At 29.9% G+C, this 25,327-nt stretch overlaps 1 protein-coding gene across 2 annotated transcripts in view; it reads left to right on the top strand.

Annotated features, from left to right (window-relative positions):
• The window catches only part of LOC107439669 (uncharacterized), a 35,587-nt gene that overhangs the window by 1,857 nt on the left and 8,403 nt on the right, over positions 1–25,327 (top strand). The window contains exons 2-4 of one of the 2 annotated variants that reach the window (XM_016052337.4): positions 5,630–6,275; positions 13,833–13,937; positions 24,153–25,194. In XM_016052337.4, coding sequence (XP_015907823.3) covers positions 5,630–6,275; positions 13,833–13,937; positions 24,153–24,392 — 991 coding nt within the window. In that variant the 3' untranslated portion in view covers positions 24,393–25,194. Of the gene's footprint in view, positions 1–5,629; positions 6,276–13,832; positions 13,938–24,152; positions 25,195–25,327 lie in introns of those variants that run through there. The other variant, XM_016052338.4, reaches the window with a different exon arrangement.

Genomic DNA, 25,327 nt, shown 5'->3' with positions numbered 1-25,327 from the left:
AACGCAAAGAAAGAAATAGTTTGTGCCTTCTCCCGACCCCGAACAAAACGCGAGAATATCATCCACAACAATATTAGAATAAAAAATTATTAGATGTTCAAATAAAAAAATATATATGTGCTTTTTTTGTAAACACAGCGTTAGTCATTTGTTATTTTGAATAAGTAACATGTATGTTTGTTATTATTAAAAGTGTATTGCAGAAAGATATATGTGCTAGACAGTTTTGTTGCTGATAGCTCAAAAAAATTCCGCCACAGGGAAGAAGATATAATCTGTGACTACATTAGAGTTCGTTGAATCGTCTGAGGTTCCAAAACCTGTGATTTGTTGTGTACTAGATTGTTATTTGTACTGGGTGTACCACAAATTGCTGTATTTTCTGGAAAGTTTTGCTAATAAATTTTTGGGGTCTTGAGGACTTTTATTCATCTCTCAAGAACAAGAATACCTGTGCTATGTACAGTATTAATTTAATTTGCAACCAACTGACGTCTATCCTTGTTTTTCATTTTTGTAGGATTGTTTTCTACGCTGATATATTTTCCATCCATTTTTTTTTTTTTTTTTACATTCAAGAATGATAAGTTTTATATTTTTAAATAGGCAAAAAATTTTAGTGCATTTACTCCAAACATTATTCCTGCGATTTGGCGCATATTGAACCCCTGGTCCCTAAGGCATACCTTTATTTTACAATTTTTTCTGCAGGTTAAAGAAAAAAGAACCGTTTGATTTAATGTGCAAAATTCTGCTAGTGAGGTATTTAAGAATAAATTTTCTTTTTTAGTGCTTCAGGTTGAATGTTTTTAAGTTGTATCGAATGCTTCTACAATATGAGTTGAAAAAAACTTCCATTAAAAAAATAAAAATTATACATGAATTTGTTTATTTTGTTCAAATTTAAAACAAAGGAAATTATTTTGCTACCTCACTTTACTCGTTAAAACTACTTTCTCGATTTATTTTTATAGTTAATTACAAGTTTTAATTCTATTTGCCAACTATCCAGTGTTGGCAAGATTTTGCCGCAGGTGGAAAAAACCATGGTAAAAACTGTCCTGGCTTAAACAGGTTTTTGCCAAGCAAAGTAGCAAAAAGCTATTTTCCAAGATGAGAGGACAAAAACACATTTTTGATACAAAATTATTCCTAAAATTGAAATATATACTATAAATATATATAATTTAAAATATTAACAAACTTATTATTCCATAATTAAATCATCTATATTATATAAAACGCTAAGACGTACGTATGTTTGTATCAATAAAACCGATGATATTTCTTTTCTCGCGCTGGCAACAGTTTTCATTTTTAATTGATTGGATTCGGCGCGCAAGAGCACGTAGTGAGCAACCAGATAACAATAACCAGAGTGAGCATTATCAGGTTGTTCAATTCAGATTCATGCACTAAAAACATGACAATATTTAATTTAAATTCAATTAGGAATTAATTAATTAATTGAAGTGAGAATGCTTTAAAAGGCCGCTGTTGAATTGATATTTTTCTACTGGGAGCTACCTAAACGTTTAAGTGTTTGTATTGAATGCATTGAATTTTTTTATATTTCGCGTTTATTTATGCATTGAATTTTCACGTTTTAAAATGCAGAATATTAGTGAAGGAATATTTGATAATTTATTTTGCTAATATGTTTCTTATTTAGCTAATGTTTTTATTTTTTCACCATGTACAATCTAAATAGCTAATATACTTTTTTAAAAGCCAATAAGAACATTGGTAGAATTCTTCTACATAAGTACAATACTATGTTTTTAATGATAAAATACTATGTCTTTGATGATAATATATTATGTCTTTGTGCTAGAACATTCCATTGTGTTCATTGGCGAGCGAGCCATGGTTCACGGCGTGAACCACATAGGATTGCGTAGCAATTCTCGGGGGTTGGCGAGCGTTAGCGAGCAGGGGGCGGAGCCTCCTAGTAATGTATTAATATATCATTTTAGTAGTTTAAAACATTATTGATTGGAAAATTAGTGATCATTCTCTTTTTTTTCCAGTGAAATGAACTTATTTTAAATTAATCAGTGTTTTCACTACAAAGCAAGAACACGAGAATCTCGCTTATTTTTTTCTTTTCTCGCATTAAAAAATTATTAACGTGAGAAAATCTCGCACTCTATTAATCAATTTCAAAATGAGTCATTTTGAATAAAAATCCGTTTCACTTTTCTTCCTTGATCTTTCATTATTTCCAACATGGATCCCTGTTATCTAGCTCCCCTATTTACTAGTATTGTTCAGAACCAGTGCGAAAAGCAGAACACAATGCCCCCCCCGAATGACAGAACACCTTTCAGAACACATTTTTCTGCAAGCACGTGTTCACGGAAGGTAAGATTTCTTCATGTAAGACATTAAAATTTTTTTCAATGCTACAAATTTACTAAGTGATTCCGAATTGTTCAGCATTTGTTGCAAGGTCATTTAGCACTCAAAACTGAATTAAGACAAAATATCATATACAAATGACTGATAAACATTTGAGCAACCTAATGAGAAAAGCTGATGAAAAAGTAGATATAGAACGTTTTCGATATGATGATGCAGCAAAAATATTCAATTCTTTAAAAATTAGAAGATGTTAAAAATGTATTATAATTAAAGAAATATTTTTTTTTCCAAGTCTATTCGCGTTTTTTTAATTTTTAGAAATCTCACTTAACTTTTTGAGATCTCACCCCGTTTTTGAGAAAGGGTGAGAAATTCTCTCTCATTTTTTTTCTGTAATGAAAACACTGATTAATATAACTATAATTTAAAGCAGGGTTGGGGTTTTGGACGTTCTAAACTGGTTTTGGAAAGGACACATGGGTTTTACTGTCTTAAAGTGTCCGAAACCTTGAACTTTGATAAAAGGTAAAAATTCTATAGGTGTAACCATTGTACTCATAATAATTACTGTACAGAGGGGGCATAATCACATGTACATTGATACAGGGCTGATTGTGCTCCCGAAAAAATCCGGATTTCCGGATTTTTCACTAACAGTGATCCGGAAGTTTCCGGAGATCAAAGGTCCAGACGTTTCAAAAAATCATTGATCACAGAAGTTTAGGGAAATCAAATTTTCAAAGGTGGAACTTAAAAACACAGTTTATTTTATTTGTTTGTAAGGGAGAGCCAGAGATATACTTTATAAGCTGATATTCATGATTAATATTCATTTTTTATCAGTAAATAGTTGTTATAATTATAAACTCAAAAAAGAAAGACATATTTGTACATTTTAATTTCTTCTCCAGGTCATCATAGGTATGTATAAATGGTATAGGTATGTGTAGAATTTTAAATATATTTTAAGTAAACTAAGAAATGTTGAGATAACAAAAAAACACCTTGCTTAAATTTTTTTCTAATTTTTCAATTTAAAATAATTTTTTTTTCAAGAAATTTTCCGGAATTTTGACTTGGGTTCACAATCACCCCTGCATGTATCAATAAATATTTGATATTTTTTATACAATTTACTTTAACTTATTAAAAGAAAATAATATAATATAATAGGAAAACATTTATAATTTTTGAAGCTCCACAATTCATTGAACAACAAAAGTGAATACATAATCCTTTAAATATAAATATGCTTTTAATGTTTTTGCATAAGAATAAATAAAGCAATATTAAAAAAAAAAAAAATTTTTTTTAAAAATACTAAATTTGCTTAAAAATTAACCTTTTATTTTTCACACTATTTTTTTTAAAAAATGTTATAATTTCTGCATCACAGTATGATAAAAAAGACATCTATTTTTAAATGAATTGTTTTTAAATATAAATATATTAGTTTAAATTGAAAATACAAAATAACTGAAAAATGTATTAACAGTTTTGAAGGGCATAACATCAGTTTCAGTTACTGACACTGGTGATGTATCACCGCTATGCTAAAAAAATTGAACATGAAGGAAATAAAAGTATTCTTGAATAGTACTATAGATAAATAAACCTGTTTATGACTAACCAAGCACTTAATCCCTAAAAGCTTAACCTGTATGGCAAGGTCAAACTTCAGTTATGTACTATTGAATGAAAGGACCAATTGAACTTGATTACTGATTAATCTTTTGTTTAATGTTTAAATTGAAGAGTCAAACAATATTAATAAAACATTATACTTTTAAAAACAAATATTCTGTAGTAGATTTAATTATCAATATGTTATTAGTTCTAAAATTGTGACATAATTTGAGTATATGGGTTTTGGACAGGACAGTTTAAACCGTGGATTAATCCATTCTGTCCTAAACCTTGCCAACCCTGATTTAAAGCATAAAATATCTATCAATAGTTAATTAAAATATACAAGTATCTATGCAATTTTTTAAATTTGCTCAAATTCAATACTTTATTCATCATCACAATACAATTTGTGCTGTCTCAACCTCAACATAGCATAACAGAAGACTAGTTTTGAAACTTTATTTACAATCAACCTATTCCGAATTTTAAAATGTACAAATGAAAAATTTGAAAACACTCTTTCAATGGCAGCACTACTAGAAGGACTTGAGTGTGAATGAGATATTAATTCACAAAATTCTCTGGAAATTTCACAAGAATTTTGCACACTCCTCCACCATGTACTAGCATCAATTGTGGCTATAACTTGCTCTGAGAATAATGTTTTAGGGAATGGTTTTTCTTGTAATTTAAAATTCCTGGCATATGAAACAAATGATGGATTTATTCCATCAAGAAATTTTCTGGCCTTCTCTTTCTGCCCTTTATATTTTGGGTGTAATAAATAAGCAAGAAGGTACCAAGGTAAGATTGATTGCACAAATCTCATTTTTACTTGTATTTTATAAGGCTGTAAATTGTCATCTTCTAACAATTTGCACCATATATGGCAAGCATCTGCTATTGCTGTTGAATTGGTCTGTAGAATGTTCAAGGCATTTAAAACTGGTTCTATTTGTTTTATAAGATCTTTTACTTGTTGCAAAAGATTGAAATCACGTATGTGAGCAACAATGTTTTGATCCATCTCTTTCAGATGATCATTTGTGACTTTTATGTAAGAGTTGTGTGGATAGGGCAAGATGAGTATAACTAATACCACCCACCTTTTTTGTGTAAAGTCGGGGGGGGGGGCTGGTTTGTGAGTGAAAAGGATCAAGGGAATTTAAATTGTGTGGTTTTGTTTGCATTTTGAAGTAATATTGAGAAATGAGGTGATTATCAAAATCTATCTAATAAAACATCCATCTTAGCTTTCTTCTGTCTCTCTTTAAATATAGTGTAAGAGTGATATAATGTAAAATAATACATACCAAAAGTTATTATGAAGAAGTAAAAAAAAAAACAATTTGTAAAAAAACATTTATTTAAGGATTCTAAAATGAAAAGAGGTCAAAAACTTTCAATCTTTTAAAAATTATTTCCCTTGTATTAATTATTAATATTTTAAACATAATTTTCTCATGTAATGTGCCGAATTTATTATTTCTTATGATTGATTTAAATTTGTTTCAAGTATTTTGTAATAGTATTTAATCAGTAATACAGATAATTTGGTTTTTACCAGGTTTTTGCCACTGTCCTGGCAAAAAACTCCAACCCTGCAACTATCTAATATTAATGATTGACTTTTCAGATTTCCAATGTCATCGTCCTCTGATTCTGAATATTCTGAACAATCTGGTGCTGAAGAATCGGACAGCTCCTCTATTGTTACAAGTTTCGAATCACAGGTCTCAGCAAGAGATTATTACAAGAAAGGTTCCAAAAAATATGCCAAAAATATTGAAACTGACAAAAATAAATCTAGAGCAGCAATGTTAGAGTCTGTTAGACGAAGTCCCCGTACGAAACAGGCAAGACCAAGTACATTAAAAGGGCCTGGAAGCTCCCTTGGAAAGAAAGATAAACCCAGTACATCAAAAGGGTTTGAAAGTCCCCGTGGGAGAAAAGCAAGACCTAGTACATCAAAAAGGTCTGAAAATTCCCAAAGAAAGAGAGGTAGATCTAAGAAAATACACAGTAAATCAAAAAGGCCTGAAAGTCCCCGTGTAAAGAAAGTCCCCAGTGCACCAAAAGAATTTGAAAGTCCCCAAAAAGGAAGACATGAAACACCAAGAGAAGGTGAAAAACATAGCAGAGGGAGGTCCGTTGATGTAACTCGTAAACTATATAACCCGAAAATCTTAAGTGAACATGAACCACCCAATGAAACAAGAACGAAAATAGGTGTAACAGAATCTTCAGAGAGAAGAAACGATAACTCTTTAATCAGAGAAGAGGTAAGTAGAGACTTTCAAAAGATGCTCTTTAATGTTTCAATAAATTAATGTACCAGAGCTCATTCTACGCAGAAAAAAGGGCAGGGTGCAAAAGTTTAAAAAAAGGGCATTATTATTCTAAAAAGGCAATAATTTCTTTCTAAACACATTCTATTAAAAACATTGTCAATTAGTAAAAGAATTTTTTTTCCTTTACTTTACTAAAAGTAGCAAAGCAATCATATTAATTACAAATTTTTATTAATAAATTAACATATATATTGAGTTAATGGGTAGTAATTTATTTTAGTAGCTTAGTAATTTATTTAAAATGCATGCATATACAGTACAAAACCCGTTATCCGGAAATCAGAAAACCGGAAAACCAAAAAACCGGAACGAAATTCGATAAATTTTCCCGCGATTTTTTTAAAAAGATGTTTTTTTCTTCATAAGATTTTAGGATTTTTCTTTCTTTTTTGAAAGATGTTTACCTTACCATCAGTTTAGAAATAATCATTAGTGTATTACTTCATCGTTTTTTCTTCTTTTTAAGATAATTTCCAAATATATATATTTTTTTTTTTAGTTGGGTTTAACGATAAAAAAACGGCTTTTGCAGCGATTCAGAAAACCGGAAAAATCAGTTATCCGGAATAGCGATGGTCCCGATCGTTCCGGATAATCGGTTCCCTACTGTATTAATAAAATAATAAATTTCTGTAGTTATGATTTAATAATTAAAATGATTAATAATTATGATTTAATGGTAGTGGAAGTAACTGCAAACTTTCAATGACAAGTGCAACAAGGGGTGTGATGGCTATTTTTCCTTTCCCATATAAATGTATTCCTATATATTGACAGCAATGACAAACTAAATAAAAAGAGTTGAAAGTAACAAAAGTTTAAGAAATCCATAGTAGAGTTTGGGGAAAAAAACAAAGAAGAGTTGAGGAAAGAAAGGGCAAAAAGGTTATGGAGTCTATTATATCAGGGCACTAATTTACTTCAGGGGGGGGCAACAGGGTGGATTCTTTTGACTAAAAGGGCAGCAGGGTGCTGCGCCCTGTTTACCCTGCCTAGAATGAGCTCTGGATATACTATCAAGTCTGTCCAGGCCGAATTTACTACCGTTTAGCGGTACCTTCACAAATTCAATTTTAGGCAATACAGTAGTTTCACAAATTCAACTTTAGGAAAAACGGTAGTTTCACAAAATAATTTTTCTTAAAATTTTATTTTTGTATTCCTTAAGAAACGATAAATATATAATTTTACCATGTTTTTTTGCTGATTTTTCAATGTAATTTTAAATTTATCACAAATTATGTCTATTTCACAAAATAGGTACTTCTCAGAAAAACTTAGACCCCTGCTCTTTAATACTAATATCTTTCTGTATTAAAATCATGATTTTTTTTAAAAAATCAAAAAAATCGGATTTTTTTGATTTTAATCGGATTTTTTTGATTTTAATCATGATTTTTTTATAATTTCAATTCTATGGAATATAATCAATTTTGTGTACCATAGATTTAAAGTTGTATTGTATTACTATTGTTACTTATGGTATACATTGGAAATAAACATTACTAACCATTATCAACAAAATATTTCTTAATAATTTAAAAGCAAAAGGTGAAATAAGAAATAAACAATAACAAAGTGATTTCAAACTACAAATCAAGAAAGAAATTGTTTATCAAACAATATGTGATAATTATTAATTCTACATCTACAATATCAAATTATTTAAACAATCATTTAATTAGTTTTATTTAAAGATTTAAACATAAGGACTAATTTAGCTGCCTTTTCTACACCCAATTGATTCCGTAGTTTAGTATGTACAAGTCCAAAAGTGGAAAACATCCTCTCTATCCCTGCAGTTGTTCCTTTTGCAGTACATAACAACTGTATTGCATCAAACTCTTTTTGACCTACACAGTTCTTTAGAAGCGCAATTGATTTCCACCATTCCAAAATGTTTAAAGATTCTAGAGATTCTTTATCAAACAAAGTTCCATTAAACGGAGGAGAGCGTACAATGAATTTTAGCAAAATACTTAATAAGGAGGTTTCTCCATACTTATCTTTAACAAAGTTTACAGCTTGATCTTTTTCATTTAGTGTTAAACATTGTACTTCAGAATTAGGATCCAAGAGGTAAGCTAGGAAATGAGCTGGTGTTAACGCTTGTTCATATCGTTTAGTAAAAAAAATTTTGCAGCAATTATTATTAGAATCTTTCAGAGTTTCCTTTAAATTTTTCCAGATGTTGACAACATTTGATACACTACAATTATCTGTCTAATTAGATAATTGATCTCTATAAATATCTAATTTGATTAAAATCAGTGATTTTTTTAAAAAAAATCATTTGATTTAAATCATGATTTTAATCATTTGATTAAAATCATTTACACCCTGCTGCAAGGTACTTTTAAAACTAACAAATATACATGTTACTAGTTTAAAGTTATGGAAGCGTTAGATTCCAAAAACAATAACTTTTGAGATCAAATAAAATAATTTTTTTAATTGAATAAGTAGGTACTACTTTTTACATACTAATATTATGGGATATATTCTCTTATTTTTAGGAGAGAAAGACGCTATTTCGTTTTTTGCATTTTGTGAATCATCATATTAAAAAAAAAAAGGTTAAATCCATAACAGTTATTACCAAAAAAAAGATCGAGTGCAGAATCAGACTTGGTGTTTCTCGCTAATCAGAATGAAAAAAAAAAAAAAACGCTTGTGATTTTTCAGTTCTTGTTTGAGAATAATGAAATAAAAAATTTGGATTTCTTTTCCGCAGAAATTTTTGTTCTTTTTTTTTAGGTGGTTATTATACTATTAATTTCCACATAGCTTTTAAAATCTGATATTTTTGATAAGATATTTACTATAACTGAATCTCGAAATGAAAACACGCATTTAGTAAATCTTTTTTTTAGCGTCTGATTCGCCGTCGCTCTTTTTTTTTTCTCGTTGGTTACTGCTACTGATTTCACGATTTTTTTTTAATGTAATGATGATTTGCAAAATGCGCAGAAAAGAAATAATAAGTGTGTTTTTCCCAGGGTTGGCTTTTTGCCGGCAGAAACTGATTTTTGCCATGCCAGTGGCAGAAACTGGTAATAACCTGTAAAAACTGGCAGAAACTAAAAAAATGTCTATATTTGTTCTAGTAAGTGCTTAATGACATTTTGTTTAAGTAAACTGAAAAATGTAGCTCCATATAACTGTAACTATTTTGTTTATATTAAATATAAAGAGCGCAGTATATCAAATCTTTATAACAAATCGGCCCCATTTCCTGAAACTTATTTTTCCAGTCAAGTTTTGACAACTTCCCCAGCTGCTACATGGCTGTCCAGTTTTAAAAAATATGCAATAGAAGAAAGTTTCACAAATCTTGCTTGTTCCTTGATGGCAATGCCTGCTAGCATGGACTTAAGAGAATTTTCTCAAATTTATCGTTCGTTCATAGCAAATTGAGAAATTGTTTTGGTTTAGAAACTGCATAAAAACTTGTCTTTTGTTATAGATTAATGCAGAGTGCAGACAATGTAATATTTGATTTTGAATGGTGATAATTTTGTAAATAAATTGTACTTTGTTTAACATTTAATTGTTTTTTTCTATGAATTATCCATTGGATGTCAATCTCAGTACTTACTTTTATGTCATTTTCTGAATTTCTGTCATGCCAGTTTTAACTGGTTTCTTCCAGTGGTTTTAACCACCTCGACAGAAACTTGCTAACCTTGGTTTTTCCCCTGCAAAATACGAAAATATCACCCATAATATTACAATAAAAAAAAAAAAGAATTAAAGTCGTTTAGGAAGGGTTTTGTTTTTATGGCTTCTGGAGCTGGTACTTCCTGAAGTCGCCAGCTTCAGTAGCCGTATTTTTATTTCCATTGTCTTTTAGTTTTTCTTCATTGCTTCTATTTATCCAAAAAGTTAAGTTGACGCGATGAGATTTTTTTTTTTTTTTTTTTTAAAATTGATGCTTCGGTTACTACAAACTAGTAACATGTATATTTGTTATTATTAAAAGTATCATGCAGAAAGATATTATTAGTACTAGAGAGGTTTATCGCAGAAAGCCCCCAAAAAATTCTGCCACGGGGTAAAATGTCAGTCGCTTTTAGATTATCTATTTTTTTTCTTCTTTGCTATACATTGGCTTTTTAAATATCTATTTTCTTCATGCTGACAAAAGTATTTGTTTTTAATTGTTCATATAATCCTTCTGTAATTGTCCTGATTTTTGTTTGTCATTAAACATCTCATTTTCTGTGAATGTGGATTTGAAAATAATCAATTTAAGAAAGATTTTGACTTTCAAGCCTACACCTTTCTAGTTATGTTATTCATGGTTTACTTTTGGAAGCAAATAGCATTACCTTCAGAATTTCAAGTTTCAAACCTTTTCAGATTTTAGGCATTTTATGGAAACTCAATTAACTATTTTACATCATCAAGTTTTTATGCCTTAGTGTTATTCATTATTTTTCGTAATTGTGGCAAATCTTGTAGAGAGGAATTTTGTAGTTTCGCAAATTAATTTAATCTCTTTCATGTGATTTTTATAAATTATTTATTCACATCAACAACATAGTAATCATGCATGATCTATTTTGTAATCATAGAGTAGCTGACTGTGAGATCAATGTATAGAAATGTTAGACACCATGTTTTCTGTGTTTTCATTTTGTGGTTATAATGAGATGTTGAGTGTTCTAACAAGTTCAGACTTTTGAATAAAATTTGTATTTTCATGGATTTTTGTTTTCTTTTCCACGGTTTGCCCTATTCCTCATTTTTCTCTTAAGAATGACAAATTTTTGCTGGTTTTAGTACCACACTGTATCTATCATCCATTCCATAACACATTTTAGTTTAGATCGGCTAATCTCTGAATCTATGATAATTCTTTTTAAATAGATTAAAAAACACTCTCCAGTAAAATGTCTTTGGCCCGCCATATTGTAAATAAATTATGTTTAGATAATATTTATATCAAACTTAGTTAATTTGTAAAGGTAACCTTTACCTACGGTGAACACGTGGTTGCAGAAAAAGGGGTTCGAGGGGTGTTCTGGTTCTGAACAATACTGGTAAATAGGGAAGCTAGGTAACAAGGACCGATATTGAAAATAATGAAAGATCAAGGAAGAAAAACGAAGCGGATTTCATTCGTAATGGCGGAGAACGAAATTTTTTCCAAAATTCGCGAGATTCAGACATTTTGAAATTCATTAATAGGGTGCGCAAACTTCTCGAATTAATAATTTTTTAATGCGAGGAAAGAAAAAAATATGCGAGATTCTCGCTTTCTTGCGCTGTAGTGAAAACACTGCGATATATTTCAGACGATAAGGGGAAAAAATTCATGCATTTGAGTATTTACTTTTTCAGGCAATAAATCTATTGAATTTTTGGCATTTATTGATTTTTCCATATTTTTTGTGCATAATTTATTACAGCAACGGAATCTAGAAACAAGACATGCATTTGAGGAGCCCGATTTGCATAATTTCGTCGCCGATCTTTTATTTCGGCACCTACTACTATGGATTTCATGATTTTTTTTATTATATATTTTTTTATGATAATTATTTACAAAATGTGAAAAAGAAAATAATTTGTGTCCCCCCCCCCCCCCCGCAAAATGCGAGGATATCAACCATAATATTTGAATAAAAAATTATTACATGTTTTATTTAAAAAAATATATATTTCTTTTTTGTAAACACAGAGCTTTTGTTATTTTTTGTAACATGTAGTAACATGTTTGTTATTATTAAAAGTGTCTTGCAGAAGGATCATAGTGCTAGAGTGTTTTGTTGCAGATGGCTCGAGAAAATTCCGCCACAGGGTTCTTATAAAGTTGTTTTCATGTAATCAGGCATGAAAGTTTTCAGCTTTTACTCTGAATTCAGCTTTTTTCAAAGCTTTTTAAACTCCATACATTTATTAATTTCATAATGTTTGATTGCGTTTATGTAGAATTCAGCTTTTTTTGCTAACTGGTACTTTCATCCCTGTGTAATGCTGTAGATCAGTTGTGCGCAAACTAGGGGTCGCGACCCCTGTTTGGGTCGCCAGAAGTTTTTTGGGGGTCGCCAAATTTTTATGAAATGCATTATCCCTGCATGCTGCATACCATACAGTGTACATATAAAGAGTGAAGTGCCGTCACTCCCTGTTTAATTGCAATTTCATGCTGTCCACTCTTTCTGATGGTGCTGCAGCATTAACAGGTTCGAATAAAGGGCTCAGAGGCTTAATTCAGAAGGTGGCGCCTCATATGGTATTTAATCACTGTATGATTCATCGGCAAGCTCTTGTTGCAAAAGATATGGATGAAGAGTTGCACAACGTATTGCAAGACGCTGTTAGTTCAATTAACTACATTAAATGTAACAGCCGTCTCTTTTCAATACTTTGCAATGAGATTGGCTCAACGTATGAGAGATTTACTGTTACACACCGAAGTCAGATGGCTTTCACGTGGGAAAATACTAAGACGGATATTTGATTTAAGAAATGAAGTACACGTATTTAATCGAAAAGAAACATAGATTGGCAAGTTATTATATCAATGAAGTTTGGCTAGGGAAGCTGAGCTATTTAGTTGATATTTTCGAAAAACTTAACGACTTAAATTTGAGCTTGCAGAGTGAGAATTCAACTATCATAACTACAGCCAGTAAAATTCAAGCTTTTAGGAATAAGTTTAGTCTCTGGCAAACTGAACTGAATAAAAACAACACCAACATGTTCCCTTGCTTTAACGATTTTGTCAAGGAAAATAATATAGATATATTTACATTTAAAAACATCATTTCCAATCACATTGAAAAGTTAAAGAAAACATATTCGAGGATTTTCCTGAAAATCTTTGTTGGATTCGTGATCCATTTTCCTTTGACATATGCAGTTCAACTCTTCAAATTAGTGAGAACTACTGAGTCGAAATCAATTTAAGACTCAGCCTTGACAAAAATTTTGGCTATCGGTGGAAAAACAATATCCCATTTTATGCAAGAATGCCATCAGAGTGTTAATACAATTTGCATCAACGAATTTATGTGAAACTGGATTTAGCAAACTAGTTTCAATAAAAACTAAATACCGCTTTTGTTTAAACCCTGAAGATGATATGCGAATTGCAATTAGCAACATACATCCAAACATCGATGAGATAATTAGAAACTTGCAGCCACATACATCTCATAAAAGGGCAATTTACTGATTTTTGTGTTATACAAAAAGTATTTTCTTAAAATTATAAATAAAATTAATATGAGTCAAATATGATGATGTTTTTATTCGATGAAACGAAAGAAATGCGCGAAATATACATCTTATTTGTGAACATTTATCTCTAGGGGTCGCCAAAAATTTTCCCTCTACTAAAAGGGTCGCAGTCAAAAAAAGTTTGCGCACCACTGCTGTAGATCACCAATAATTCAACTTTTGAAAAGATTTTTAAAAGAATGAATTTTTAAAAATTTAGTTTTTTTTTTTTACCTTGGTATTATTATTTTTTTCCAGGTCCCACCAAGTGTTCCCTCTGGTTCAAAACGTAGAAAATCTGGTATGCCTAGAAGAAGGGGAAATAAAGCTATAAAGGAAATTCAAATATGCCAAAAAGAAACTGTAAGTTGATATTTTTTATTTATTTTATTATTATTTATTACCCCTTTGGCAAAAAGGATCTTGGTTTGGATTTGATGGCGTCCGCATACTTTTAAACTGCGTTCAAGAGTAAACAGTGCACATGCATTGCTATGGCGATCGCTGCTCTTCTTCTTTTCATTAGCAAACATTTTAAATATATTTACATAGTAATAATTTAAAGTATTTTTATATTCTTTTTATTATTAACATATAATGACTGACTTGACGGTGATTTCAATATAAATTTGAATGCCGAAGAAGGGAAAGTATTTTGTGACATCTTGAAACTCGTACATAGGCAGGATATGAAAATCAATCCGACGTCAAACTTCAATTGAGACAGTTTTTGCTACCCATGATTTGAAACAGGGTTTCCGCTACGGTAGCTTTTTTCGCAAAATGCGAAAAGACCCCTCAAAAATGCTAAAATTCAACAAAGCATTTTCGCATTTTTGCTAAAGGATTTTACTAAATTCCATTTAAAAAAAAGCTTCCGCGAAAAACCATGACGCTAACATCCATGAAAAAAACTTGGTCAAACAAGGCGAAAAAATCTAAATATCTTTCGCAAGAAGAACCATGACGCTAGCGTTCACGAAAAAAACGTGATCAAACGAGATGAAGCATAGCGATCAACAAAAATGGCTAGATTATTAATGATTAATATTGAGGGCCCTGAAAGTGCATTTAACTTTCAAGAAGCATTTGTAAAATGGGCAAACATGAAAGAAAGGAAGATTGTTAATTATAAACCAAAATGTTTTGATAAATAATAAATGTGTTTTTTTTTTTGTTATAGGTATTCTTTTTGATATTCTTGTACATTAAGCTATTCTTTGTTAGATATCTTACAGCACTTGTTTGATATAAAGTAATTTTATAAGCCTAATGGCATTTTAGCATTTTGCTAAAACTTTTTTTTAGATTTTAGCTTTTTTGCTAATGAATTGTTAGACTCAGCTTAAACCCGGATTTGAAATGTTGTGGCGTTTAAGTCAATTCAGAAAGAAAGAGCATTTCACCAATGGGTAACCAGTGATCGTAACAAGGCGATCACAACTTTTATTTTTGATTTTAATTAGTAATTTATATTTAATTTTGTTTTATTTATTTTTTTTTTTGGTACCATTAGTAGTCAATTGAACTTAAATCAAAATCTGTTCAATTGAAACTTACACACAATAAAGTTTTCAAAAGTTTTTTTTTTTTAAGGAGCTCAATATAATACCGTAGACTTATATGTATGTAACTTCTTATATGTACTTGTTTTTAGCAAAATCAATGGTCACCACTGAACATAAATATTTTCATTCTGAAAAGATACCCCATGTGCTTCAAAAGATTCATCTCTTATTGCTTCACGGAAATGCGGCTCCTTTTATCTTTGCGACATCCCATATTCCCTGAATTGACATATGTAGTATCTTTTTTTCGCTGAATCCCCCCCCCCAGCATATCTGTAATTTTTGATGGAATTAGATCAACACATCCTTCACACAATCAGGGTTGCCACTTCACAGGAAAAACCTGAAAAATACAAGGAATTTAAAAATCACCTAAAATATCAGGGAATTTTTAGTTTTTCTTTACAAACTGGGAAAATATAGGGAATTTTATTTCTTTTTTCATCTTTTAAAAAATTGTGACCACTCAAAGCGCAGTCTATGGCTTATTTAAGGATGATATTTTTGCTATACCAGTGTTTTCATTACAGAAAAAAAAATGGGTGAGAATATCTCACCCTTTCTCAATAACAGGGTGAGATTTCAAAAAATTACGTGAGATTTCTAAAAATTAAAAAAAAAAAAACACGAATAGACCTGGGAAGAAAATATTTCCTTAATTATAATACATTTTTAACATCTTCTATTTTTTAAATCATTAAATATTTTTGCTGCATCATCATATGAAAAATGTTCTATATCTACTTTTTCATCAGCTATTCTCATTAGGTTGCTCAAATGCTCAATCTGTTACGATATTTTGTCTTAGTCCGGTTTTGGGTGCTAAATGACCTTGCAACAGATGCTGAATTATTCGAAAACACTTAAGTAAATTTGTAGCATTGTGCACACACTTTCCTATCCTCTACATCAGCCAGCATAGGCTTTTAAATTTTTTCTGCTATAAAATCGTGAAGTACGTTGAAGTTTTTTCCAAGTTCATACTTCATGCTAGTATTTGATCCATATCCGTTGAATATCCCTATTTGTTTCGTTTTTACCGTTTCTACCGACATTTGTCTTAACAATGTATTTGTCCATCTTACATTCAGGCACAAAAAATTTAAACGTTTTACATGAAGAAACCTTAACTACGGTAAACAAGTGGTTGCAGAAAAATGTGTTTTGAAAGGGGGGAGGGGGCTCTGGTTCTGAACTATAATGGTAAATAGGGAAGCTAGATAACAAGGACCGATATTGAAAATAATGAAAGATCAGGGAAGAAAAACGAAGCGGATTTCATTCGAAATAGCGGAAGACGAAATTTTTTCCAAAATTCACTAGATTCACGCATTTTGAAATTCATTAATAGGGTGCGCGAGCTCCTCGCCTTAATATTTTTTTAATGCGAGGAAGAAAAAAAATATGCGAGATTCTCGCACTGTAGTGAAAACACTGTATACTAAACTATTTAATTTACTCTATCATTATTTGTTTGAAATATGTTCGGCTGTACCTTTTTTCTCTAAGTTTCTCCAATAATTAAATTAAAAATAGTTAGTACAATGTGGCGCACCCAAAAGAGTAGTGGTATTGTGTTTCCTCTTAATATATTGTGTATAAGATCTTCATGGAATTTTTTTTTTCCCGGATTTGATTGGCAACCCTGACAATTCCATTTCAATTTTCCATTCATATTTTCCTTAAAAAAAATTTTAATAGTCGAACTTTCTAATATGTTTTAGTTACCATATTTTTTTTATTATTCTTTGAAATTTTATAACCAAGGACATAAAAAACTTTTATGAGCCAGTAAAAATTCTCAAGAGCCAATTTCTAGAATTTTGATTTCATTAAAAAAAAAAAAACTAACTTCTTTTAGATGTTGGCTGTTGGATTGTTGTGACAAATAATGTAATAGTAGAATCAATGAAAGCTATGTACCTTCTATTTACAAAGCAGTAACAGACACAGATATTAAAAACCAAGCCTAATTTGAACACTTAAATCTTATTTAAGTTAAAGAGAAATTTACTTCTTCTTTGAGTGCTTATGTTAACCTTAAGAAATAAGTGATGTCACTTCACTCCCTTCTCTTGTGAAAATTTTAATTTAATAATGTATATAGTGTTGGTGATCAGCTGGTGGCCATGTATTCAAAATGTCATCTGTCTGTTAAAAAACTGTCTTTTGCACAGCATTCCTTAAACCAAAAGGCATGCAATTGAATTCAACTAAACCAAATGGCGTTAAAACTGCAGTTTTCTGAGTGCCTTCTTTATTCATGGGGACCTGATGAAAATATGACTTAGAAAAGAAAATATACATTTACCATACAAATTTGTTGAAGAATCATGTGTCTTATTGGATAATTATCAGTAACCATCTTGGCATTGTCTGTTCAGGGTAAATTTACTACCGTTTAGCAGTACTTTCACAGAATTAAACTTTAGGAAAAACGGTAGTTTCACAAATAAAGAAGCAAGTTCTCTTGTAAACCCTGTTCTAGTTGCAATCTGTAGAAAAGAAGAGCTTTTCTGCCAGAAAAGCTTCTTTTCTTCCATGAAATGGTAGCACGTCAGATTGTGCATTACTGTAAGACTAACCAGTCACTCACACCATATCAAAGTGAGCTTTTTTTTCTCTGAGTTTTTTTAAAAATGAAACGATGAGGCTCTCCCTCTATAAACTTTACAGGAAGTCAAAATTCAAACATTATCTTAAACACTATTGTAAATTTATTCCAACAGACCTTTATTTTTTTATGTGCCATTTTTTCCATGAAACTTTTTTCTGTATGACCCAGTTGAAAATTTTCTCATATAGTGCTAGTACTGTTAAATGCATGTTTTTATTAAATTCAAGTTGAAATTTAACTATGGACAATGATATTTATGGATTTTGGAAATTTGGGTACAATTTTTAGCCCAAAACTTTATAATAGCAAAACTGTTTTTGAATATATGGGGGGAAATGTATAGAAATTCCAGTCATAAATAATTTTTGTTTGTAGTGACAATTTTTGAAAATGTTTTCTTACTTTACCATATTTTTGTGTTGATTTTTTAACGTAATATTTAATTTTCTTTAAATTTTCACAAAATAGGTACATCATAGAAAAACCTAAGCAGACCCATGCGTTAAGTGTTGGATAGTCGCCATGAGCCCCCTGGTTTCTTAACCATGTGCAATGGACTACTTTTTGAAGGGCTGCATTAATCTTTTAAGACTAAATATGCAAATTTAGCTTTTGCAATTTTAAAATATCCATGGAGAAATATGGTGTAAACCTATATTTAAATTCAATAGTTGTTTTTTGGTCCATTAGCAACTCTCAAATTCAAAATAGTTGTAGGTTTCTGGCATTCCAAAAAAAAGATAGGTATAATACTTAAATCTACACTTGTTTCAGCAAGTAATTTTAATCCTAATGATTTTTCATAAACAAAAAGGACAGTTATTATGGCTTTCATGGCTCATCATTGTACATACTTGGTCAGTTGGTTTTCCCAAAAAGCACAAGCTTGGGGCATTTTGTAGACTTAATGTCAAACTTTTGAGTGTTGGTGTTATCTGTTGAAGGGCTTGTCGTTTTCGGTAAAATGGTTGATTACGAGTGCATAAGAAATTTGACAACTATTACATTTAATTCGATTATTTGTTTCTACATATTAATATTTCTAGTAAAATAACCTAAATTTTTGAAATCCCATTTTTAAATCCTTAGCGTTTGCAGTGTAATCCGACATTACATCAGATATTTTGTGGGCCATTGAACTCATTAGCAGAAGTAGCTGGAATTGCTTGCAATCCCAGCTACTTCTTAATCATAATTAGGTAATCGTTGAAGCAATCAAGATTTTAACAGGCTTTTGCCTACATCTGCCACTTGTCTCAGTAAAGCAGATAGTTTTTTTTTATCGCCAGGCTCTATGCGGTCTATACAGGGTATCCGCGCACCTTGAAAGTCATGAATTTCAGTATTGAACAAAATTTGTCATGAAATGTCATGATTTTTGCTATTTTTTAAAAAAAAATCATGGATTTAGGTCCCCCAGTGTTGCAAGTGCTGCTCCAATTCGCGCAAATTGTGGAAACCTACGCCTACATGCTCCAAATTGAAGTAGTAGGCTTAAATTTTGCCTATCTGACCCAAAAGGGATATTTTCCCCCGAGGGTATCGTCAAGTCGCACTTTTGCGGCAACCAAGCTACTGCCATGTGGGGGGTTGCTCTGGATTCAGTGGGAAGGATTCTTGCACTCTCACGTGCAACTCTGCTTCATTTTGCAAGTTATTCTCAATATCAGGTTTCATTTTCCACTCTCTGAAATGGAACTGAAACTTCCCTTGAATTTTCGGGGACCAACTAAACATTGCCAAAGCAAAAGAAAATTTTATTTCTCTTCTTAATTTTATCGTTAATGAAGTGCCATCCTACTCGTCAATGGTAAGCTAATGGCCTTCTTGCTCTATTCTATTTATAGAATAGCATGATCTTGGAATTAACTTGGGGATCATTCACTAAATACATATTTTCATGTTGATCCTCAGAGCAGTCAAGAATCACAAAGCTTCATAACCTCAATTTCCACCTCCCTTTTATTCATTTAATTTAATAAAGATAAGAATTAATTGAGTTTCTTAAGCGTAAATTTTTATCTGAGGGACCACCCACTAATTACATATTGTAAACATTTATTTTACTTTATTACTTTTTTTTACTAATACTTTTTTTACTTATTGCATTTTATTATTGTGTTATTACTTTCAAAATTTTCAGTGCTCTTATTTTGTTTCAGGAAGAATCTTAGTAATATTTAGAGGCAAGATTTTAAATAAGTATGAAGTTAGGGGCTTTCAGAATTTTTAAAGCAGCAAAAAAATCTTATGTTTTTCAGATTTGTCATTCAAAAATACTTTAATTCATCCCTTAATGATTTGATTTAAAACAATTGATATAAAAAATTTAATTATCACAGATTTGTTAAATATTATGAGTGTTGGGACAATATAATAATTTACTTCTGACAAAAAATTTTTAACTTCAATACTCATTGTATTTGCATTTAAAAATTATTAAAGTTTGCTTAATTCTTTACATATTTTTATAAATTCGGTATGATCAATATTAATCTTGTTAATGTTTTGTTGAATATAGGGGAGAGGTGGGTAGATTTCATCATGGGGCACCTTTCAACAACTAGAATTTTTGTCTTCTAACATTGCTTAATGTTTGGCCAATATGCCAGACAATAAGCTTTAACTATGCATAACTGTTGACATTTAGTTTTAAACACTTTCTTTTTATCACTGTTGTGTTACTCTGTGGAACATGCTTTAACATTCCAAAAAGTAAAAAGACAGTTTTGATTTTAAAACTGTTTATCTACCAGTAATCTTTTAACAAGGTAAGTGATATTTATTCATCTGATAGTTCATTTAATTCTGCTTCTAACTGTATTAATCATTAGTAAAAAGTCTTTTTCTAAAGTGGTTGATAATACTTGAACCAAAATGTCTTTACCAGGGGCAGATTTCAACAGAGCTAAGAGGGCACATTTCAACAGTGTTGAAAGGTGCCTCGGCTTTTTATTTTTTTGTTAAGTAATCTTGCAAAAGTCACTAGTCTGCAAAAAGCCCATTAATTACAGTTGTTACATTTAAAATACTCAACTTTTTCTGTAAGGCATTATACTAAACTTTTTGAAAAACATGTGAATGTGTTCAAGGAAGCATGCTAGCGAAAATTTTTCCAATTAATTGAATTTTTTTAAAAGCTTAAAATCAGGATTCCATTAGTTGCATTGTTGCTGAAAATAGAATTTATTAACAAGTAATTTATTCAATAGAATAATTTTTTAAAAATTTTATGAAAATATTCACGAAAATTCGATTTAGAATGAAATTAATTTAATTTTAAGAAAATTGAAAAGTTTACAATGCGATGTAACATTATATTTAATAAAATGCTCAGTCCTGTTATTTTACCTTCTTACAGTATATAAAAATGGAATGGACTTTTCAGCTTTATTTTATAGATTAAAAAAAAGAAAGTCAAATAATTGTTTGGTTGGTGAAACCAAACAATGTACAACTAACACAAAATGCTACAGTTCTAAATACACAAGACAAAAAGTTTTCGACATCCAGCAAGAAACCCGGCTTTGTAAATACATAATTACCTGTTCAATTCTCAATTATAGTGTAACTTACATGCAAGTTTGACAACTTGCCTATGATTACGCAAAGCGTTTCAACTCCAAAATTCCAAGTAGCTGGGACAAAAATGAAACGTCTGGAATTGACTGGGTTAAAGGTTTTATGAAGCGTCACCCACAGCTTACTTTAAGGAAAACCTGAAAACACCAGCTTCACAAGAGCTACAGCTTTTAAAAAAGAAAATGTTGAAAATTTTTTCAACAATTATGAGAGAGCTCTTACTTCTGGTCATTTTACAGTTGATCAAATACATAACTTGAATGAAACTGGAGTTTTAACAGCTCCGAATGCTGTTGCCAAGCTAGGAGCAGCTCGTTAGGTGGGGTAGGTAGTTTTTGGAGAGCGAGGACGCATTACCATTGCATGATAATTAACACTTTATTTTGCAGAAAAAGAGGATATTAGTAGTATAGAAAGAAATGACATTAAAATGAAACTGCCTCAACCAAGTTTAAAAGGCGGAACAGCTCTAGCTGTATTTTTCGTGACATTCTCCGTAAATTTTGATTTTATTAAAGACAAAATGTAGAAAAAACCTAAACCAATCCAATATGTTGATTCATTATTATAATTATTTTATGAATAAAGTTCATTTTCCAAAATGTATGATCTTGTTAAGTTCTCTTCGATTGTTGAAATGTGCCCCGCCACCTGTTGAAAACTGCCCCCCAGGAGGTGATATGGTGTAAGTGACTCATATTTGGGCATAGTCACTCACACCATACTTAGAAAATAATTCTTTAGCAAAAACTGTTGAAAGGTACCCCCCCCTCTCCCCTACTATTACAAATAACATTTATTTAATTTTTAAGAAAAATACACTCAATAACCTTAAATAATAGTTAAATTAATTAGAGTTTTAAATTACCTTTTACAGAATTAAATCAAGTAATTGTTAATTTAAAAAATAGTATGAGCCATTCAGTATTGAATTTTTTTAAATTGTTTTTGCCAAAAGCTCTTTTTTAAGAAATATTTATAAATAAATAGAAGTCCAACTGTATATATATGTAATGATAGTTGACTAGAAGTCTCAATACAACAGTGATAATTTTATTTTTAAAATGTAAAGACGAAAAGAATTATGCACTTAGTAGAAAATAATGGATTTGAACTTATATTGTGATTTTTCCGAAAAAATTAATTTTCTATTTTTAAAAAAATTAGTAATAACTAGGTTTGGAGGAGAAACTCTTCGATGTAAGAATTTAAATTAACGTTAGGTGGATATATAATGCCAAGGAAAAAAAATTTTTTTTTTTTCGTAACAAGGTTTTCTAGATATCAAGAGAATACTGTAATTTTTTTTTTTTTGTGTTTTAATGTTTAGAAAATGTGTTTTATTAAATACTAACTCACTACAAATACTAAAATAAACTGAAATGTGAATCAGCTGAAGAACTTGCTCTAGCTCTAAATTAGATAGAACAATTTTTTTTTTATCAACTTAGAACTAATGAAGGTGATTCATTAGTTATTGCCCATTTTTAAAATAAAAAAAATGTGTAGGTTATTAAATACTAACTCACTACAAATACTAAAGTAAAACTGAAAAGTAAATCAGCTGAAGAACTTGCTCTAGCTCTAAACTAGATAGAACAAGATTCATTAGTTATTGCCCATTTTTAAAATTAAAAAAAATGTGTGGGTTATTAAATACTAACTCACTACTCATTTAACGTCAAGTTTGAAAATTATTCTACGTGTAGTAATGTAACTTAATTTTTATGTGCATTTTTTGTTTATTTTCAGGAAAATTAGAATAACTTTAATATTAAAGCATGGTTTTTAACATGAATTATCAAGTTTTTGTAGATCTCTAGTAGTTGCAAGTCTGTGTTCATCAATTATTTTTATTAAGGGTATCTAAATAATGAATATTGAATAAATCACTATACACATAGTATCAAATGTGTAATATTAAATATAATAACTGAATTTTGTCTTTAACAATTTTTAAATTACACTCTTATACTATTTTATGTGTGTATTTCAAAAAGTAATTCTCGCTCATTATCAAAATAAGAGAAAGATGTTTAGTTTATAAAAATAATTAAAGGCTATCTCTGCATATTTTTCTTTCCAAAAGAGGAAGCTAATAAAAAATGATTAATTGATAAAACTACTTGAGAGCTTTTTTTTCTACAATTTAAACTGAAAATTATAAGAAAAATAAACATTTAAAGCTAAATTTTTAAAAAAAAGTATCAAAAAATAGTTAAAATCATTCAAAAAATTTATTGATATTTCCCCCTCCCAAAATTATTTAAAAAATTTAACCAATTGAGAATTATCCTAATAAAGTAAATACATATTTGTAATGGTAATCAGAATTAAAACTATGAACACAGATAATTGTACCAGTATGTAATTATTATATTAACAGTGAATTAATTTTTTTCAAAATGGAATATGAATTGTTTTTAAGGGATGGCAAATTATTTTCACAGAAAGGGCTAAGAGGGGGCTTTTATTGAGATCAAAGTGCAAGCAGCATGGGCCGCCCTTTATAAAACGCTTAAGGAAAAACACTGGTGGAACAAAAATGAATAGTTTTAGATTCTTCATTCAAAATATTAACCAATAGTTAAAAAAGATGTCTGTTAAAAGCTTCCTAATAGTTTGGTTAATTTTGCTTTGATTTAACCTTTTGTTTTAAGTAAACCAAAAACAGCCAGTTAAAAAAAAAAAAAAACTTTTCCCAACTTTGTGAATGACTCAATGAGTGATATATTTTTATCTTATTAATCTTCCTTGTTTTAAAAAAATACTCCAAAAGTTAAAAATGAAATTTTTTTTTTTTTTTTTCAGAAACTGCTGTTAGCAAAATTACCTTTTGCTCGTGTAATAAGGGAAATCGCTGATCAATATCTACCAGGTTTGAGATGGCAAGTTCTGGCTATTGAGGCATTGCAGGAGGCTTCAGAAATGTATCTCGTTCATTTATTTGAAGACTCTGTTCTCTGTACCATTCACAGAAGTCGTGTGACTTTAAACGTGAGGGACATGCGTTTGGCTAAACGTATACGATCACGATTTGAAGACTTTTAGTAAACTTTACAAATCGGGTTTCATAAAATTATTTTTGTTTTGTAATTTTCAGGCTTTTTTTTTTTTAAACTGTCCTAAAAAATTATTTTAATTTAAAATGTGAATGTTTTAAGGGAACACAATGAATAACTTTTGATACTTCACATTGTTTATTCTTATTTTTCATTAAGAAATTTATTGGGATGGATAGTGCTTTATAATATTTTATAAATTATTAATGCTTTTTAGTGTTAATTTTCTTAATCCCCAATCGTCAAGGTTTGATAAATTAATTAAATTAAACTCATTATTACGATTTCGCGGGAATCATAGGGATTGCTGTTCTAACTTGGAAATTATATTCTGGTTTCGATTCAGGGTTTTACTTTTAAGGCCCATTTTTGTGAAAAATAAAAACTTTTTTTCTGAAAACTTCTTAATTGATAAACAACATTCAGTTTTACCAGTAACTATTTAAGTCCATGTGTTTTTTGGCGACTTCCTTTTGATTTTTCAAATTGATTCCTGTATATTTAATAAGTTATTATGACATGATAATTTCGAATGGGAGTCACCATTCTTTTCAAAGCCTTCGATTTGTGATGATTCCATCAGAATTTTACATCGTTGGTTGATTGTTAATCAGAAGTTTATCAATTTTTCGGCTCTCCTAACATAGTTTTTCTATTTCCAATATTTTACTAAGTTTTTATGATGTTACTACAACGTTCAATCATAAATGCTTTTTATATCTCTCAATTATGATTATATCTCTAATATATTGTTTATTTTATAATAGAAAATAAAATGTTTTTCTTTCTGTAATGTTTATGTTTTGATTTTTTTTTTCTTAATAACGGGTCATATCTTTTTTATTTGCTTTCTTTTTGAACAAATTTGCTTTTATATTTTAATAAAAAAAAATAGGAAAAAAATATCACTAAGAGAACAATTCT

The sequence above is a fragment of the Parasteatoda tepidariorum genome, chromosome 1 (assembly GCF_982258835.1).
Source record: "Parasteatoda tepidariorum strain Cologne lab strain chromosome 1, Ptep-v5.0, whole genome shotgun sequence".
NCBI classification, from domain to species: Eukaryota; Metazoa; Arthropoda; class Arachnida; order Araneae; family Theridiidae; genus Parasteatoda; species Parasteatoda tepidariorum.
The sequence above is the reverse complement of the archived record's forward strand: the minus strand, read 5'-3'. Positions and strand labels throughout refer to the sequence as shown.